Consider the following 19,653-nt stretch of genomic DNA (forward strand, 5'->3'; position numbering starts at 1 on the left):
CAGAATGGTATTACCATGCATGACAAAGTTAGCAAAGCTGATCATCCATAATAGGACACTGTTAATTTCTCCATATTTATCCAAGAAAAGGATTTCACTTGTAGGCAAGATTTGGACATGCCAGTGTTGGACTGGGGTGTACAAAGTTAAAAATCACACAACACCAGGTTACAGTCCAACAGGTTTAAGTGGAAGCACTTGCTTTCAGAGTGTTGCTCCTTCATTAGGTGGTTGTGGAGGACACAATTGCAAGATGCAGAATTTATAGCAAAAGTTTACAGTGTGCTGTAACTGAAATTATACATTGAAAAATACCTTGATTGTTTGTTGAATCTTTCATCTGTTCGAATACCATGATAGTTTCACTTCTTTCATGTGTAAATCACAAAACTTTTTTTATAATTTTAGTTACATCACACTGCAAACTTTTGCTATAAATTCTGTGTCCTGCAGTTGTGTCCTTCACCTGATGAAGGAGCGGCTCTCCAAAATCTAGTGTGTTTCCAATTAAACCTGTTGGACTATAACCTGATATTGTGATTTTTAACTTGTAGGCAAGTATGCCACCTAACATGAATACCAGGTTGTGGGGAGAGAAGAATGGCATCTGAACTATGAAGCTCAAAACTATCAAACTTCCACCACACATGCATGTACTTTGTCATATCTTTTATCTTTTAATCTGTTATTGCATGATTTTTCCTTTTTGTTTTTCTATCATCTTATCTTGCCGTGAAAGGTCATTATCAAACAAGAGTCTCTGTAGCATAGGCCTACTTTGTGCAACACCATTTAAGAAGAAATCTCACTGATCAGCAATAGTTTCTACACACTGTTCTATCAGACATTAAGTTTTAACTTTGTGACCCAAGATGCATCTTTGAGGATTTTCTTCCAATCTTTAGAGTGCTGCATTTAAAATTTTAATGGGTCAGTAGTATATAAGATTCAAATTGACTATGCTAAGCAAGAATTCAGTTAACTCAGATTTTTGGTATTTTGTTAAAACATGTTCTGTCTTCGGATGGGTGAGCTAAATTAGAATTTTGATACTATAATAGAAGTATATCAATCATTTGTAAATTCTCTAACAAGGAAAGGGTAGGGTGGGTTTGAGAACTGGGGGCAGGAGTAGGTATTCAGCCCCTCGAGCCGCCTTTGTAAGCTTGCTTGCTGAGCTGGAACGTTTGCTTTCAGACGTTTCGTTACCATACTAGGTAACATAATCAGTTAGCCTCTGGTGAAACACTGGTGGTATGACCCACTTTTTATTTGTGTTTGCATTTCCTTGGGTTGGTGATGTCCTTTCCCATGGTGATGTCATTTCTTGTTCCTTTTCTCAGGGGGTGGTAAATGGGATCCAAGTCTGTTTGTTGATGGTGTTCTGGTTGGAATGCCATGATTCTCTGAATTCTCGTGCATGTCTCTGTTTGGCTTGTCCTGGGATGGATGTGTTGTCCCAGTCAAAGTGGTGACCTTTCTCGTCTGTATGTAAGGATACTAGTGAGAATAGGTCGTTTTTTTTGGCTAATTGGGTGTTCATGTATCCTGGTGGCTAGTTTTCTGACTGTTCAATGCAGTGTTTGTCACAGTTCTTGCAAGGTATTGTGTAAATGACATTAGTCTTGCTTGTTATCTGTGTAGGATCTTTCAAGTTCATTAGCTGATGTTTTAGTGTGTCGGTGGGTTTGTGGGCTACCATGATACCAAGAGGTCGGAGTTGTCGGGCAGTCATTTCCGAAATGTCTTTGATGTGAAAAATGCTTCACTGGAGGCTCGCTGATGATGTTACCTAGTATGTGTCGAAACGTCTGAAAACAGAACCCCAACCTGAACTATAGATCTTCTCAAAGATCGCTTCTCTGCCATCTAATACAATCATGGCTGATATCACCTTGACTTCAACTCCATTTTCCTGCACGTTTCAAATAACCCCTTCAACATTGCAAATTAAAAATCAGTCCATCTTCTCGTCAAACTTACTCAATGTCCTGGTGTCCACTGCACTCGGGTAGTGAATTCCACAGATTCACAATCTTTTGAAAAGTAATTCCTCCTCATCTTGGTTTTAATTTTTAGTCTAAAACTGTGATCTCTTGTTCGAGATTCCCCACAAGGAGAAACATCCGCTGGGCATCTGCTTTGTGAATCCTAAGCACCTGAATTAGATCTCCTCTTATCCTTCTAAACTCTAGAAAGTATCGGCCTAAATTGCTCAACTTCTCGAGACAAACCTTTCATCTCCGATTAATCCAGTTTGCTTGTATTGAGAAAGTATCAGACAAATGGACCAAGGAATTGACTTCATCTATACCCATCACTATCGAGTGAATTTGTGACCTCATTATATAGCTATGTTTGTGAAAAAAAAAATGCAGAGTCCTGTTAATGGTGAAAGTTTGGTCAGATTTATTCAAACAGAACTGAATGCATTTTCCTTTTTATTTTTTGGCTTTTTAAAAAAGAATTGATATGATGAGGCTGAGCATGGTTTTTGCTTCTTGCAACTTGCTTTGGTGCATTTTGTAAAAAAAAACAAGATTTTCATTATTTTTCTGTGTTAATAGAAAAGATGGAAAGAGCTATCTAATGAAGACCAGGATCCTGTAACCGATCAAGCACCTCCACCTCCTCAACCTCCAAAACGCACCCTTCCACGACAAAATGAGAATAGGGATCCTGATGTTACAGTGGAAGAAGCAACAGAACCAGAAAATAACAGCTCTTCTCAAGAAACCTTTGGCAAAGAACAAGAAAACACAGAGAACAAAGTAAAGTATGTGAACTGATATTGTTTTAAAACTAAATCTGTTACCCAGTTTCTTCGATTTGGTGTACAAATAATAGAAAATCAAGGAACAGAAAAGGGTAGAAACTTGAAGTAATCACTCAAGGAAAAGTACTTGGAAATGTAATGAGGCTAGAAGTCCCCAGGACTAGTATCTTTATGGTTTTAAGGAGATGGCTACAGAGATGGTGGATTAATTGGTCGTAATCTTTCAAAATTCCCTCCTTCCAGAAAGATCCCAGTAGATTAGAAAACACTTGCGCTAATCTGTCCAAGAAAGGAGGGAGACCGAAAACTCGTAAGCACTCAACCATAGCCCAGTCCCCCGAATTGGGATTGTGAAAGTTAAAATCCATGATAACTGAAGTAGAGCAGGACATTTAGAAAATCATAGCACGATCAGACGGAATCAATTCAAATTTATGAAAGGGTACTATGTTTGAAAGTTTTATTGCAGCTGATTTTAGTACACATAGCAGAATTTGTCTTTCACAAGTTTGTATCTATACTTATTCTACAGTAATAATTTAACTTTGTCTTCCAATTTAACTTTGTTGAATTCACTTAGGAAGTACCCCGTGATAAGATACTAAGTATGTTGTGAAAGTGGCTTACTGTACCTTTTGACGGATGAGGATGGCCAGAAATAGAAACTTTTTTTCTGTGACTGCAAATTTCAAAATCGGGCTGCAGTAGGCTTTAGTATCTAATGATCTTCTGGAAGAAAATATTCTCTGTTCATGTTTCTCTCCCTCCATGCTAATTCTTTCCAGCAGATTTCTATGCATATTGATTAAGACATGACTAGCAGATGTCTTGGCTCGTGGAGTCTCAGTTTGTCATTATCTTTCAATTTGCATAGATCTCAATGTAATCTTTTGTGGTCAAGGAACTAATAACATTGATTCGTCTATCAAGGAGAACAGCAATTTTCCTATCAGTGTTCTTAATGGAAATATTCACTTTACAGGAGATCTATAGACAACACGAAAAGTAATTATGTTGCCTTTAAGTAGACTGAAAAAGACACTGTGCAATGAAACTGCACTTTTAATAAGAAATCTCTTCAGTTTCATTTCTGATCCTTTCGGAGCTTGCATTATCTATGGGGGACTTGACCTTCCACTGTTCTGCTCTGAACTGGTGACTAAGGAGCATATGCTTGACCTTTTGAAGATTTACTCTTTAGAATCCACTCTGTTTTTGATGCTGTGAAGTAAGGGTGTCTGTTCAATCCTACTCTACGTCACATATCTGCATTCAGAGTCTCAGTTCTAGTTCTGAATCAGTGTCCCACAGATCCATAGGCTTTCACATGCTGCTCCTTCCTGTTGTATGGAAGAAAAGTACTAAATGGATTCTTTAAGACATATTTATTGGTACTTTTTACTGGCTGATGATAAATCATTTTCTTAATTGTCTTTCAGTAACCTTCGGAAACGACATCGTGAGGATAGGATAGCAAGTACAGCGCAGAAGGTGCACAGAATGAAACAGAAACTAAGTGAAACTGAGGTGAAACGAAAAAGGTGGTTATATTGGAGACCTGTTCTCATTAACATTGCTGCAGTTGCTACTCTTGCAGTTGGAGCTATTGTTTGCTGCTCTGTGTACTTCCAAAGATAAATTGTATAACTATGCATTTAATGGCGTGCAGAGGCATGTTACATCAGAGGTGTAAGGTGCTAAGGAATCATATCTCCCTTGCATAAGAGCAAGGTGTTTATTTGAGGATTGGCAGGTCAGACGAAAATGCACTAGAATGGGGGTATTGCTTTTGTTTGACTCAACAGTTTGCAACGTTGATTCTCAGGTTCTTATATTGCCAGTGTTTGGATGATTTAAAAACCACCGAATAGAAGAAATCTTGTTGTAAATATGTTATCAGATCTGTTCTGCAATAAACATTTAGTTAAAAATTGTGCTTCCATTTGAAAGCAGTCTTTCTCTTGTTTCTTGCTGGTGTTTTCCAGGATGAAGTTGTTTCTCTTTCATTTTTACTGCATCATGGGACACCTGAACCTAGCAGCCTGGCTATCTGATGAAGCCCTAAAATTTGGTAGGCTGTTTTGAGTTCCATTCCCATGAAAGTCAAACCAGCAAGTAACAGAAAGAAACTCCTACCACTTGCCTTGCCACTGGACCTCTTCCTTATTGCTTTAACCTGCTGCTGCTCCTCTTCATTTCTTAAACTGTTTTTTTCTTTTCCAATCGGCATAATTATTGTACACTTAAAAGCATTTGATTTTTTTTTAGGAACAACCTCGGGCATAAAATATTAGTTATTTTTCGTTTGGTTTTGTTTACACAGCTGTGCATAGTGTGCAGTTGGTCATTTAGCAAAGGCATAGGAAGATTTCTGGAAATACAATTTTTAATTTCCTTGTCAAAAATCAACAGTGACTGAAATATTTGGATTATTTACTGGATCGTTATGTATGTACAAAATACTAGTTAACTCCTTAACCCATAGAGGTTTCAAAGAAATACGTTGTCCTGTCGATAGGCCATTCATTTTCATGATTGTATGAAGTATATTTTCAAATTTGAGTATTGAAAACTTATTTTTATTCAACACTTTGATTTTCTAGACATGCTATCTATATTTAGAAATAATAACCATGCCTTTTTCGGATAAAATACTGACCATGTTGTAAAGGCACTGTTGTATAAATGCTGCCGAGATATCCAAAGATGCTTCTGTGGGTTAAAGAGTTGAGAAGTGTTTCTTGCTAGTGTTGGTTAATAATGACCTAAATATGAAATAGTGGAACAAGGCCATATATTGGCCAAGGAGGGGAAATCTGTTGACATTAACACAACAGATCCCACTTAATACATTGTTGCAGTTTTACATTCCAGCAAGACCAGTTGAAAAAAACGTTTAGATTTCAGCGGTTCATTATATTGTATATTTGTATTAGAGATGATGCAACATATTATAAAATAAGGGGTTGTTGTAAACTTACTGGTTCAGGTTCGGAGGACGTAAATAGTGCAGATCTGCTCTAAAATGCAGTACTCATTGCTACACGATATGATTAATGACCCATGCCAATGCATTAGTATTCTTTCATGGTAGAAATCTTGCGTCACCCATTAAATTTTATTATTTATTATTGATGTGTTCCTTAAAGTTGTCATTTTTTTTTTTGTTTAAACTCCATTTTTTAAAAAAAAGATAAAATTCAAGTTCTTGGACCAGTTATTTTACAATCCCGTGGGAGGAAATAAAGTTGTAAGCCTTGACAGTGCACTGACCGGCTTAAAAATGGATTGTATCAATAATTTATTCTTGAATTATTACTGACAACCATAAGCAATATGTAATGCATTAAGGATATCCAGTGCTGTTGTTAAAATTCTGTATTGAAAAGATGGTTTGCCCTGCCCACCCCTGCCAAATCCTGAATGTGACAAGGGCCACATTGCGGGCAGTGCTTATTTTCACAGACTGGATATGCACTGTTTCCTCTTACCTTTCATTAACTCTCGAGTATGTGAACTGTGAGCATTTGATAGTTATGTTTCTCATTCTGCTTTTCTTCTCATGTAGGACTAATGTTGTAGTCCAATATATGGGGAATTTTCTATGTTTCAACCATTTTTAGCACCATAAAAGCAATTGCATCTGAAAATTGTGTCAGAGTTGTTCACGTTTTCTTTCAGTTTTCATACATTTAGAAGATAGTGAGGTTCCGTAGTTCCTGTGAAATTATTTTTTGAAAAAAATCAATGACAGGTGCATCATGAACATCACATTCTTCATTATTTTTATAACTTTGTGACTTGCTTTCGCATTCAAGTACCATGAACTTGCCAAGTTTGACACAGCTAGATTCAAACTGAGCGAAGTTTTTTTTAAAATAGCTGAATAATCTGCTAGTCAAGGGAAAATGCCATCAGAAGGGCTTTTTAAAACAAACTGATTAAATAGAAAAGTGAGCGAAGGGCTAGGCTGCTACTTTTTTTTTGAGGGGGTGGGGGTCAGGGGGGAAGGAAGTGTGGTTGGAGATCTAAAATACTTGACATGATGATTCTTGTAGACACCAAAAACTTTGGAAAATAAATTCAAATTTCCAGTTAATATCTTAAAAAGCATGACACAAAATTTCATTTTTTAGATTTTAGTTGTACATAACTGAAAGCATGAGTTAACTGACCATGATTTTGTAGACAAATTATACTTGCAGAAAGAAGCATTAATCTCTTTTACTTATCACCTGATGAATTACAGTCCTGATAGCATAAAGTCTAGATTTGCTTCCAGAAATCTGGCCTAGCAAGCAATGCCCATGGCCCATGAATAAGTGAATTTAAAAAATAGCTTCCAATGGGTTTTACTTCAAGTGAACTTCTTCAAGCATTTCCCTCTGTTTTCAGCGTTTTCCAAAGCTACTGCCAATGGCCGATCTGAACGTCTCAGGACAAATCTCTCCGGATTTCTTAAACGGATGCAAGAAGTGGCTGTTCAGCTAACCACTTTCTCCGTCCGGCATTTGGCTTGAGTACCTCGAAGTGAACTTGCAACTCTTCTCTTTGCTGACCATGCCAAATTTTTTTTTTTGCATCTCCCTAGCTTTCCTCCTTCTCCCAAAAACATGGAACTGGAGAGTTTCTTTATTCTTAGGACAGCTGAATCTTGGCCTTTGTTCTGAGGTGCAAGGATTTTGCACCTTACTGAGTCATATTCTGGAACTTGTCGGGTTGAATTCTGAATGGTCACGAGATCTTCTCAGTTTTAGTCTAAACGTAAAGAGACAGCTCAAAATACAGCAATCTTAGAAACCTCCTAATTGTAATGAAACAGAAGCATTATATGTATGTAATTTTGTCACTTCCCCGAAAAGTGCTGGGGTTGAAATACAGTCTTACCTCTCATCTTCCTCATGGCTGAAGCACTTGCTGCATTGTCCCTTGATGTTAAGCTTAGCAGATTGGCACTTTAAAAACTGTAGGTATGTTAATACATCGTTTGTTTGTTGTGCTGTGTTTTAGCAAAAATTGGATGTAGTCAGCAAGCATTCTGTTGCACAATAATGAAATTGTAATAAGAATCTAGCAAATGGGTGAATTCACAGTCTAAAGAAACCAAGTATATGCAGTTCCAGAAAAATGTCTTAAAGTTTCATTGATATTTATCATACAATTGCTGTTAAAGTTGCATTCTTGTCTACTGGGTAGTTGTCATTGATGAGAAAATACTCACTTAAGGGAAGCTTTGACCATTTTGTACGTTGAAGTATAAAATCTTTGGATGAATCCCTTGCTGTCAACATCCTGATAGGTTACCGTTATCCAGAAACTGAACTAAACTAGCTGTATAAATATACTGGCTCCAAGAACAAGTCAGAGGGTAGGAATATTCTGACTTGCACCCACAAAGCCCAGGTCTCAACTGCAATAAAATACCCCACTTTTGAGTATAATCTGAGGTATGAACATAAATGGCTAAAAGATCATGAAGCAAGGATTCTTCATTGAATTGGCATCAAATCATTACGAACATAAAGGGAAATTAAGGATAAGCAAGGGGAGGCAATGGTGGTATTATCACTAGAGTTATGCTGGACTATTAATCCAGAAACTCAGTGTATGTTCTGGGGACCGGGTTCAAATTCAAATGGTAGAATTTGAATTCAATAAAGAACCTGGAATTAAGGGTCTAACATTGACCGTGAAACATTGTTGATGTTTCAGAAAAACCTATTTAGTCCACAAATATCCTTTTAGGGGAGGAAACCTGCCCTCCTTACCTGGTCTTGCCTACATGTGACACCATACCATAGCAATGTTAACTCTGAACTGCCCTCTGGACAATTAGGGATGGGCAATAAATGTTGGCCTAGCCAAAAATCCCCATATCCTGTGAGTGATTTAATTAGGATTAAATTATTTACATGGAATGAAGCTGGTTGAAGAATCTTTTTTGTATCTGCTTTCCATGAGGCCTCCTTCCACCAAAGATGCACTTTTTAACCAGAGAGGGTCCATTTGACTGCTCCAGCTGCCTTCATTCACTGGAGCCACCTATTGATGGAGGATCCATTAAGCAAGTTCAGTAAGCATTTTACTGCCATGGCTCTAAAGTGAATTCAAGACACATGGCTCAATAAAGGGATGGGTGGTTGGGAAGAGCCTTGACTAAAGCTCAATAATAACAATGCATTCCCATTAAAATTCTTGCTTTGTTAATGTCGTCACACAATGGAGTGGCCACTTGGTACCAAGCATGGGTGACCTTTGAACCATATCCAGTGAAATGTCACTGCTTTAAGATGAGAACAGAGAAGAATTGATGGGATGTTAAAAATGGTAATTTCATCTAACTACGCAGTTTCTATGTATGTATTTTCTGTCCTTTGATTTCTTCCATTCGTGTCCTATTTGATATTGTATTCCCAGGTCTAGAATACATTAGTGTCAGTGCACTAGGATGCTCACTGTTCCTAATCAATATTCAGTGCCTCTAATTTTACTTCTGCAAGATCTATTCCAAAGTAATACACTCCTTCTTTTGCTTTCCTTTTAGTGATTTCTCAGTTAACTTGAGGTATGCAAGTAACAATTTCAGAATTACCATTTGAACTTTTTGACAGCCAGTGCAAATCTTAATTGCTGCAAATCTATTCAGCATCAAAAATCTAGCTAGTTTTAATATATGCAGAGCATCAGTCTCCAGTATTTCGGTTTCTGCTGTTAATATTTAGTACCAAATCTCACTTAGACACTTTAGTTGAAGACTTAATTGTTTGTGTATGTACAAATTATGGTACATAGTCTATTTTAAAAGGGCTATTTGTAAACTGTTAAATTATTACTGATCTGAGCATTTTTGAAATTTCAACAGATGTATGAAGTGATTTAAACTCTAGTAATTTTTGCAAGCTACTTTCTTAGGCATTGAATAAAAAATGAAAAGGCTTTTATGCATCCTTGAAAATAGTATGCTCTTTGTAGAATTGAGTTACAGAATTGTGTTTGAAAGAAGTCTGATTATACTGAATCTTTTAATTAAAAATGTAAATTCAAGCTGGTCAGTCAGAACAAACTCTTCTTTCTAAAAGCTTTGGGGAAAACATTTCTGCATTTGAAATATTAATGATTTCTTTAATGTTATGCTATGATAGACATAAATCTACAAATGGTTCTCATTAATCTTGCCAAGAATGCTTTAGGTTGCAATCTGTAAAGATGGCAATATAGATATTGCATACTTTAGACCATTTTCCAGACTAGTTTGTAGTATTGTGGTTTTAAAAACCTATTGCAGACCCTGTGCATCCTGAACACTTAATTTGAAGGTAAGGATTCTTTAATTGGAACAGTGAGTATTGTATATTTTCTTAAAACTCCTAACAGTTCTCAGCGTAAAGCAGTTTCTGTTGAGCAGATATGCACAGTTAAACATAATCTGAAGTTGCTACATGAAATGTACCATTCTACCATTGGCTACGCAAATTTGGCAAAGTTAGCTGCTTGGATTGCTATCCAAGTATATTGAATCATGGTATAAGGCTTTTGAACTTATATATGTGGACTCAACAGAAAGATGAAGTTTATCTTTTCTAATACGAGTACCATTTAATAGAGTGTACATTGATTGCTTCCATGTAACCTTCTAGCCCTGTGAAGCCTTATTTCTTCTCCTTTTCCTTATTATTGGAGATCTGTTTTCAAAAGGTAAACTTTTGCTTTCATTTCTTCTTCCACTCTCTCTTTTGCATATATTTACACTAAAGTTGAAAATTTTGTATTCTTGCTACATTTCCTGCATTGTTCATAGTCAATCACACTGAATAATTGTAAACAGGGATGCACTGATTGTTTGCTCTTGTCGAGACCATCCTGTTCAAATCCATACCAAAAAAAAGGCAAGTTATTCACTAGTCATAGGAATAAATCCGTGTTTGACTAGTAGATTAAATTTATTTGATGATCGGTTTCTGAACATTAAAATAGGTGACTTCACATTTTGGGAGGGACCTTGAGAAATTAACAACTTAACTGGCCACTCATTTGCTATTTCAAATTGCTGAAAAAGCACAATTTTGTTGAAGCTTTTTGTTATGCAATAATTAAGACTACTCACAAGATTTTATTTCTTTATCATGGGATATGGACATCTCAGTCTAAGCCAGCATGTATTGCTCATCCCTAATTGCTCTGGAGAAGATGTTAATGAGCTGCCTTCATAAGTGTCGAATGAGCACAGGGACACTGCATTGTTATCAGTGTGAAGGTCTTGTCTGGTCTTCCCAACCATCAGCCTGGCTAAAGTATTGTGAAAGTTTGAGCAGTGGGTAGCTAGTTGTTTTACATGATTCCTATGTAGTAGCAACACAAGTGATATTCACCACTAATTGGATGCTGCAATCATCAGGCAAGGAAGTTTTGGCTCGCACACACAAGAGTAATGTGATAAATGAATTCCATTGTCAGTGTGATCCCAGATATTTCGGCCATACATCTCAAAGGCTGGTAGATCGTATCGAATAGCTCTTTTCAATAAACAAAATGCTACTGACTTGTGCCCAACCGACTCATGCTTGCATAACTCCATGTGTCCAACATTTAGATGTGATTCTGCAACTGGACAAAATTTGCTTCATAATCCTGAGCATGCGAAGAATTGTGCCTACAGCCAATTTAGAACTAAAAGTTGGGCTTGCAATATTTACATTTGTGTGTACTGGAAGCTACATATATTAATGCATGGAGTCCTGTTCTTTGCAGGCAGAAGGAAAATGTACACATACCACAGTTATTTTATTGCAGCAAAGCAAGTGGAAGCCATTCTCAGGTTCATTTTGAAAGTCAATACCTTGATCAAACAGTCAACCTACCTGGTTTAAAATTTGAACCAAGTTCGATGGTTGACTGTCAGTCAGCATTGACTAGTGCATCATCCATAGTGATGCCTCTACCAATCAGAAACCTCATTACCAATCAATCAGTACTCTCATAGCGTCAGTGTTGCTTTCCCTTTGGTATTTCTGTGAATTGGCCCAATGAATACAAGATGAAAACATTCAATAGATTGAGTATCGATGAAAAAGAAAGACCATGTCCGTACTGTCAAACAACTACTTAAAATTTCATGGTTTTTTTTGTTGCCCTTAAGTTGAGTGTAAACCTAGCTTTGGCCTCTATTACTAATATTGATTCCTAGTGTTCCTAAATAGACAATGAGCCATCCATCTGCAAATTTACAATGTCCATAAAGAAGGTTCAAACTTTCAACTATTTCAAAACGTTCAAAGACTTCATGGAACATGCTTAAATTTGCATTTATACGTACTGCTTTGGAGTTAGATTCGGAAGGTTTGCAAGAAAACTGTTAAGTTTGAATTGAAGTTGAACATTTATTTTCAGTGAGAACCCTGTTTTAGTTTCATTAAAAATTTTGCATTATTTTGTGACATGCATTAACTTGGTACCAAACTGTGCTTTATTTGGTCATAGCAGACGATAACAGAGCAATTCTGTTTCCAAGTAAAGATATTTATTTTCTAGACCTTGCGTGTTGCTGAGAAAAGAAACAAGACATTTTGCATTCATCAGGAAAAGCACAAGAATGCCAAGATTCAAAGGGAGCAGCAGTTTATCTTTCTGAAAAAAAAGAGGGAAAGGTACCCTTTCTCATTTTATGATTTGGTCCGTTTGAAATTTGGCAATCGTGTTTATCCTGATAAGTGCATCATGAAAAGCTTGGCAGGACTTTTCATTCTAGCAATACTCATTTTCTAGATATTGATTTGTTACACAAATGATTTGACATCAGCATTTATTCAAAAGATCAAGTGAATGCGCTTATTTTGTCCTTTTTAAGCAGCTGTCCTGATCAGCTGGTGGGATTTATACTGACCTGAAAAATTCACGTGATAACTAAGTTGCACAAAATTGGACACAAATTTTAATTCAATCTTGATTTTATTTTCAATATAAGGTTGTATGGAATCTCATGGATTTTATAAATCTGCGGGCCTATTCTGAGTAAGAGTGGCAATAGTAATATATTGAGCTATTTAAAGTCTCTTACACAAAATAAAGAAAATAACGCATCTTTAATTGACGTCTGACATAAAATGTTAACAATATTACAATCAAAGTCCTCTCTAGTGCAACTGTAGCTAGTCACAGGAAGTTTCATTGAGTACAGTTGAGACAAATGTTCAGATTTCTGGGGGGCTCTTTTTAAAATGCCTAGTGGAGATGACGTGTGTAATTATACTGTACTGTATGTTGAACAGCTTGCCAATCCAGAGATTGCAATTGAAGATGGCAGAGCAACAACAAATTCTGTCTGTCGAAGAAAACTTGCACAGAAAAGAAGGCCAGTCTGGCACATTAAGGCGAAACGTTTAGTTTAAAAGATTAGAGGGAACTTTACTCTGTATCAAACCCTGTGCTGTCCCTGTCCTGGGAGTATTTGAATGGGACAGTCAAGTGATGTTTACTTTTACTTTTAGATTAAAAGATTAGATGAGATTTTACTCTCTCTAACCCAGTGCTGTGCTTGTCCTGGGAGTATTTGATGGGGACAGTGTCGTGGGAACTTTCTATTTATTTTGTTAGAGTAGAGTTTCACAGTAATCAGTTGATGCCAAATGCAGGACTTACGCAGTTAATGGTGTGGCCCTGCTCTACAAAGAGTCCCAGGGTGCAGGTGCATAGTTCATTGAAAGTGGAGTCACAGGTAGACAGGGTGGTGCCAAAGGTATTTAGCACGCTTGCCATTATTGGTCAGTGCATTGAGTATAAGAGTTGCAATGTCATGCTGTGGCTGTACAGGACTTTGGAATACTGCATTTATTTATGGGTGATTGGCCAAAGTCTTTCCCCTTTTTATAGGGGAATCCAAAGCTCGAGAGCAAGTTTAAGGTGAGAGATAAAATGGACCTAAGGGGCAACTTTTTCACACAGGTGGTGCATATATGGAATCAGCTGCCAGAGGAGATGGAGGAGGCAGGTACAATTACATTTTAAAAGTCATCCAGATGAGTATATAAATAGGAAGGATTAAGACGGTTATAGGATAAATGCTGGCAAATGGGACTAGATCAGTTTAGGGTATCTCGTTGACGCAGCCATTGGACCAAAGGATCTGTTTTCGTGCTATACGACTCTATAACCTGATCATCCCTTTTTCACTGAAATTTCTGTTAACGGGCTTCTTAATACTGAATAAATATTATTTGCATTTGATCAAGTGGTACAAGTAACAGGCAGAGAACCTGATCGATATTTCCAATTTGCAGCATTCATGAAGGTCGACTGCCTTTCAAAGCTTTCTGCTCCATTGTTGAAGGTTGTAATTCTTCTGCTGTTGTGCTGTGCGCTAGTTCTACAAGAACAGGGGTTTGAGACTTAATGACCAGACACTGAACAGATAAATTACACATTTACTGCTTCAGCATATGGACATCAAACAGGTGTAGGCCACTCAGCCCTTCAAACCTATTCCATCATTCAATAAGATAATGGCTGATCAGGTTTTAACCTCAGTTCTAATTTCCCCTCTTCAAGAATATTTTTAAAACTATTGACTTTTGAGGAAAGAAATTCCAAAGAAACTCAGCCCTCATGTATGTAATGTAAATATGTAATGGATATGCTAAAGGTAAGAAGCAGCAAAATGCAAGCAGTATGGAGAGATAATGAACAGTAAAGAAGTGGCTATGGTCTGAAATTAGAGGACTGAGGTGTTGAATTGATACCATATGCAAACACAATGTCTTTGGAGGCTGCTATGAAGAGGAGTAAACAGTGTGCTTTGAATGAGGACAGTGTGTTGTGTCCTTGCCAATGGAAACACATGGTCTGCTGCTAGCTGAAGTTTACCAATGAACCTAAAAAAAGCTTCACTCATACTTTCTGCTCCTGTAAGATCTTTGGAAGTGCACCTTTAAAGTTCTGGTAAGATGTCTTTCGAATCATACAGGACAGAAGAAGCCCTTCAGCCTATTGAGTCAGTGTATGTTCTCTGCACTAATTGTCTCCGCCCCCAGATCTGCTGAATGCATGTCTCCGGAATCATCTCCCATTAAAGAAAACAGTTGTGTATTTATAAAGGGCCTTTCATAAACAACTGACATCTCAAAATACTTCACAGTCAATCAAGAATGCAGGTTATTGCTGGCAGTATATCATTACTGTTGTAACGTAAAAATACAGCTAGCAGTTGGCAGGTAGGTAACTTCTACAAACAAGCAATGTGGTCATGATCAGATGTTGCTTGAAGAATAAGTATTGGTCAGACATTGGGGAATAGCTCCCATGCTCTTGTTTGAGAAGGCCGTGCGACCAGTTACATCCCCCTGACTGGCAAAGACTCATTTGCTAGAGTTGAGGCATGAAACCAATGCAGCACTGTCTCAGCACTGCCTTGCAACTACACCGAGAAAATTAACTGGTTATTTCTAGATCTTTGTTGTATGCTAATTGGTTGCAGTGTTTTACCTTGAATGCAGAAAAATTTAAATTTAAGAGAAACTGATCTCATATGAAACTTCATGGTGGCCTTTTTATGGAAGGTACTGTTTACAGCAAAGTTGTTTTCCCCAACTGTCTCCTCTCCCCACTTTCCTAAATTCCCAACTGGTTTGAAGGTTTTATTGCTGTGATTCTGTTATGATTAAAATTGGGATCCATATTATCAGTTAAGCTTGGGCATACATATACATGTGAGATAAACTATCCCTCTAAGCTGAGTAGCTTTCAAAAGACAATAGTAAATTTATAATTCAAGCAACTATGAACAAATACTAATAAGTAGTTCATGCTTGTTTCTTCAGTTTCCTCAGAATCTTTCTGTCATGCTTTACCTGAATAAGGCTTATAATAGAATTGTAAGTCAGTTTAAAAGAAACTTGCTTTTATCTAACACTTTTTTAACATGGATATCCCGAAGTTCTTAAAAGCCAGTGAAATAGTCCATTTTTTTTTCTCTCCGCTTTCTATTGAGTAAACCTGTTGAAATTCGACCTACGAATTGTTAATTTGTTGTGACTTATCTCTTATTGTCATATCATTGACCACCTTACATGTTTGGGAATTGTACACTCAGTTTATGTTCAGACCGCAGACTCACCAGTCTGGGCTTAAGTACAAAAAGTTTTGGCCTAGGCTTTCAGAACAGGGCAAGGCCTTCAGTAAGGTGTAAAATATATTAACGAATAGCTCTAAAGTCATTGTTAAATTTTGAGTTTTTAAAAAGTAACAAATGACAAATTCGCAACAAATGGAGTGCATGGATGTTGACATATGGGAAAGAGTTTTGCTATTATGTTCACAAATGGCATTCAATTCTAAATATTGAACAGATTAGCTTTGGTGTTAAATGTTGATACAAGTTATCTGATTCACTATAGAAGCAGAAATGAGATGTATGGATAGGAGGTTTGTGTCCTGTGCAGAAATGTTAATATGTCGATACTGATTCCAGAATTTACCCTGAAAATTTCTCATGGCTGTAGTTGAATTTAAAAATAAACATAGTTCTATTAAAGTTTCTTGAGAGAGCATTAAAAGTAAGACAAGGTTCTCTTTGGCTTCACTCGATGTAACAGTTGAAAAATTAAAACAGTTTTGTAAGTAATCTATTAAAAACATTGCAAAGGACAGCAGCTTTATTTTAAATCTTTTATAGTTTTATTCCTAATATAAGGTTTTTTTTTGGAGGACAGATCTTTGCATCACAAATTAAACCGTGTAGTTTTTCCTGTTTCATCAAGTTGGCTACCACATTCTTATAAAATCTAAATTAAGCACAAATATAAAATTGTCAATTTTCTTGTTCTCAAGGATGCAACTCAACTAAAGATTGCATACATTAATGTCAGTGTAAACAGTTTTAAAAACCTGTGTTTCAAAATGAGATTTTAAATAAATAGATTTTTCAGGTATGGTGTCAAAACAATTTGCAAAACAATTCTCCACGCAATAAGAAAGCAACAAATGAAACAAATCTGTTCTTAATAAAGTAGTACAGGTAAGAATTGTTGAAGTATTTATGTAACACTTAAAAGCCTCATGACAAAAACGTATTCCTCCAAATAGCCATTTATCCCGTGAACTGAAGGATATTATTGCTGGTACAAAGCAATGCCAGCTCATAACTTATTAACCTGGTCTATTTAAAATATGAAAATTTTACTTCCTTTTATTGGTATGTTTTAAATACTGAACTACCAGAAAATAGATCTGCGCAAACATTTTGTTCACTACAAAGCAAAATGACTGGAAATGTGCTTTCTAATCGAAATTATTTGCTCCTGTATTGCAAAAGCATGCAAGATATAGTGAATCTCCTCTAACAGAATACAAATGCTAGTTATATTTTGGTTGTTCTTCTATTTAAGATATTTTAAAAATTTAAATTTTTTGATATTACTAACTAATATGTGCTCACTGTTTTAAACATGCTTCAGAACTCTTATACGTTGTAATCATTAATTATATTGGCCAATGTTTACAGCTAGAGTGAATGACAGCACTAACATTGGCTCTGTATTTGTTAAGGCTCACTCTGGACAACATGGTGGAATTAGAGAAATTGGCATGAAATGAGACCAAACGAACACTTAGGTACATAATCTTGCAACTAACACAACAGTTGTTTTGACTTATCTGAAAACTGATGTTCCACAAACCAGCTGTTGTGACTTAAGTGAATATCTTAGCAAATTTTAATCCAATGACTGTTGTCCATCAGCCATTAATTTTATCCAGAGTTCTTAATGGCAGAAGCAAAATCTTGTACTTAATTATGTTGCCTGTGAACTGTTATTGTGTGGATACAGTGGAACTATTGCACTGAATAAATCTTTTATGTTCTGTATTGTATGTCATAGGCTAAAGACTGTCTGACTGCTAAGTCCACAGAACAGATGCCACATTCTTCACCTATTTTTATCAGCCGTGGAAAGCAGGACAAAAAAACCTATCAGGACAGTGAGGTCTGCTCTGTAGGAGATCTCACATGTAACTGTTTACAGCGTAAACTACTAGCTGCAGGAGACAAACATAGACCTGACCCCACGGGACCTTCTGCAGAGGGAGTGATTTCATGTATTGTGACATGTTTTTTAAAGCTTATAATCTGTTGCGAAATAAAAGCTTTGTACTTTAGTCATTTCATTGTGTATTTTTATACCCCTGAGTGGCATTAAATGTTCTGAATTTTAAAAAAATATTGTTGTATTTTATAGAGGGAGCAAAAAATATGCAATATTAGTGTAATTTATGTTTTAACAACAATAAAACTTTATGTAGCTACTTCTACTTTAGCTCCTTCCACTTCCTGTGGTGCTTCATGGGCGTTATAAGTCAGAATTTGAGACAAGTTTTACATTAGAGTAGATGTTCAAAGGCTTGGTCAAGGGAGTAGATTTTAAGGAACATTTTAAGGGGAGAGAGGGATATAACTATGGAGGTTAGGGACTGCAGAGGAAGAAGACCACTAAAGGCATAACCTCCAATTGTGGAGCAATTAAAGTCAGAATATTTAAAGATGAGAGGAAAAGCATTCAAAAACCAATGATGTTTTGAAATCCAGTTACAAGTGGCCTTTTTAATTCCATATTGCAGTAGTTTAATGTACAACTAGTTTTGATTTCTGTACTTAATTTTTGCTTATTCTTGCAAGTTACATAGTTTTGTTCTTGGAGTATGGGTTAGTAAGACTGATGCCAGCATATTTTTTTAAAAAGAAAGCCATAGTGGAAATTCAGTCCATTAGCAGACCGGTCAATCAAGGAAACTGCTCCATCATGACTCATGTCTTAAGTATGGTTACCATTAAGTGGTGAGTTTTCTGTCACTTTTTTTGAGGTGCCAGGACATGAACCACCCTACTGCAAAATTTCCAAATTTCATGGTTTTGTAGCTACCATATTAACAGATTTGTGTTAATGACACAACTCTGGTGGCGATTCCTCCAGTACATTGATATTGTGATATTGCTTAAAAGAAAGACCTGAGTGTTACTGGTGTGAACTAGCCTTGTAGCTGCAGTATTTGGATTCCTGGTCTAGTTCAGGCTCTGATTAGGGGTAAAGCCTGAGGATCTCTGGTGGGGATATAGCAATGGTGATACCCTTGAGGCACAGGATCACTTTGCTATTGTTGGAGATCATTGTCCAGCAGTGGTGTGACATGAACATTGCCATTTGTCAGTCCAAGGCTGAATTTTATCCAGATTTTAGAACACCTGGATATGGACGACTATAGTTGCAAACTGTACTAACCACTGCATAATTAACAGTGCACATTCTCACCTATGATATTATGATAGGACATTGAAGCAGCTGAAGATGCTTGAGCTGAGGATACTGCCCTGAGGAACTCCGCATATCCTTGGATGAAGAGGATTAGTCTCTTAACAACCACAGCCATCTATCTTTGTGCTAGTTATGAATACAGTGTATACAGAGTTAGCTGGGTTTATCACTGAATTTTACTGAAGCTCCTTAATGTCAACACTTGGACAAATGCTGCTAAGGGCAGTTGCCTCATATTTCACCTCTAGAATTTGGAGTTTTCTATGCATGTTTGTATTGCTATGAGGTCCTTCCAGAACACACACTCAACACTAGTAAGCAGGCAATTAATGTCTTTAGTGTTCCTTGCTGGTACTGTCAATTACATCTTCCAGTACTTTGGTGATCATTAGCTGTAAAGTAATGGGGTAGAATTGATCGGATTGGTATCCATGTTGCTATTGTTCCTTTTATACAAGAAGTTCAGCAAAAGTAGGGAAAGAGGAGCCATTGTTAAGGAGAATGTTAGAGTGCTGGAAAGAATATTTCAGAGGAGTCAGAGACACTATATGTGGGTAGGGCTAAGGAACAAAAAAAGGCAAT

General features: G+C 36.7%; 1 protein-coding gene across 2 annotated transcripts in view; it reads left to right on the forward strand.

The window, feature by feature from the left end:
- Positions 1–17,920, forward strand: part of LOC132815105 (tyrosine-protein phosphatase non-receptor type 2-like) — a 91,512-nt gene extending 73,592 nt beyond the window's left edge. Inside the window, exons 8-11 of one of the 2 annotated variants that reach the window (XM_060823871.1) lie at positions 2,568–2,776; positions 4,216–4,317; positions 12,305–12,420; positions 17,644–17,920. In XM_060823871.1, coding sequence (XP_060679854.1) covers positions 2,568–2,776; positions 4,216–4,317; positions 12,305–12,404 — 411 coding nt within the window. In that variant the 3' untranslated portion in view covers positions 12,405–12,420; positions 17,644–17,920. The remainder of the gene's footprint in view (positions 1–2,567; positions 2,777–4,215; positions 4,318–12,304; positions 12,421–17,643) is intronic. The other variant, XM_060823872.1, reaches the window with a different exon arrangement.
- Positions 17,921–19,653: the final 1,733 nt, after the last annotated feature.

Source organism: Hemiscyllium ocellatum, chromosome 4 (genome assembly GCF_020745735.1).
Source record: "Hemiscyllium ocellatum isolate sHemOce1 chromosome 4, sHemOce1.pat.X.cur, whole genome shotgun sequence".
Classification (NCBI taxonomy): domain Eukaryota; kingdom Metazoa; phylum Chordata; class Chondrichthyes; order Orectolobiformes; family Hemiscylliidae; genus Hemiscyllium; species Hemiscyllium ocellatum.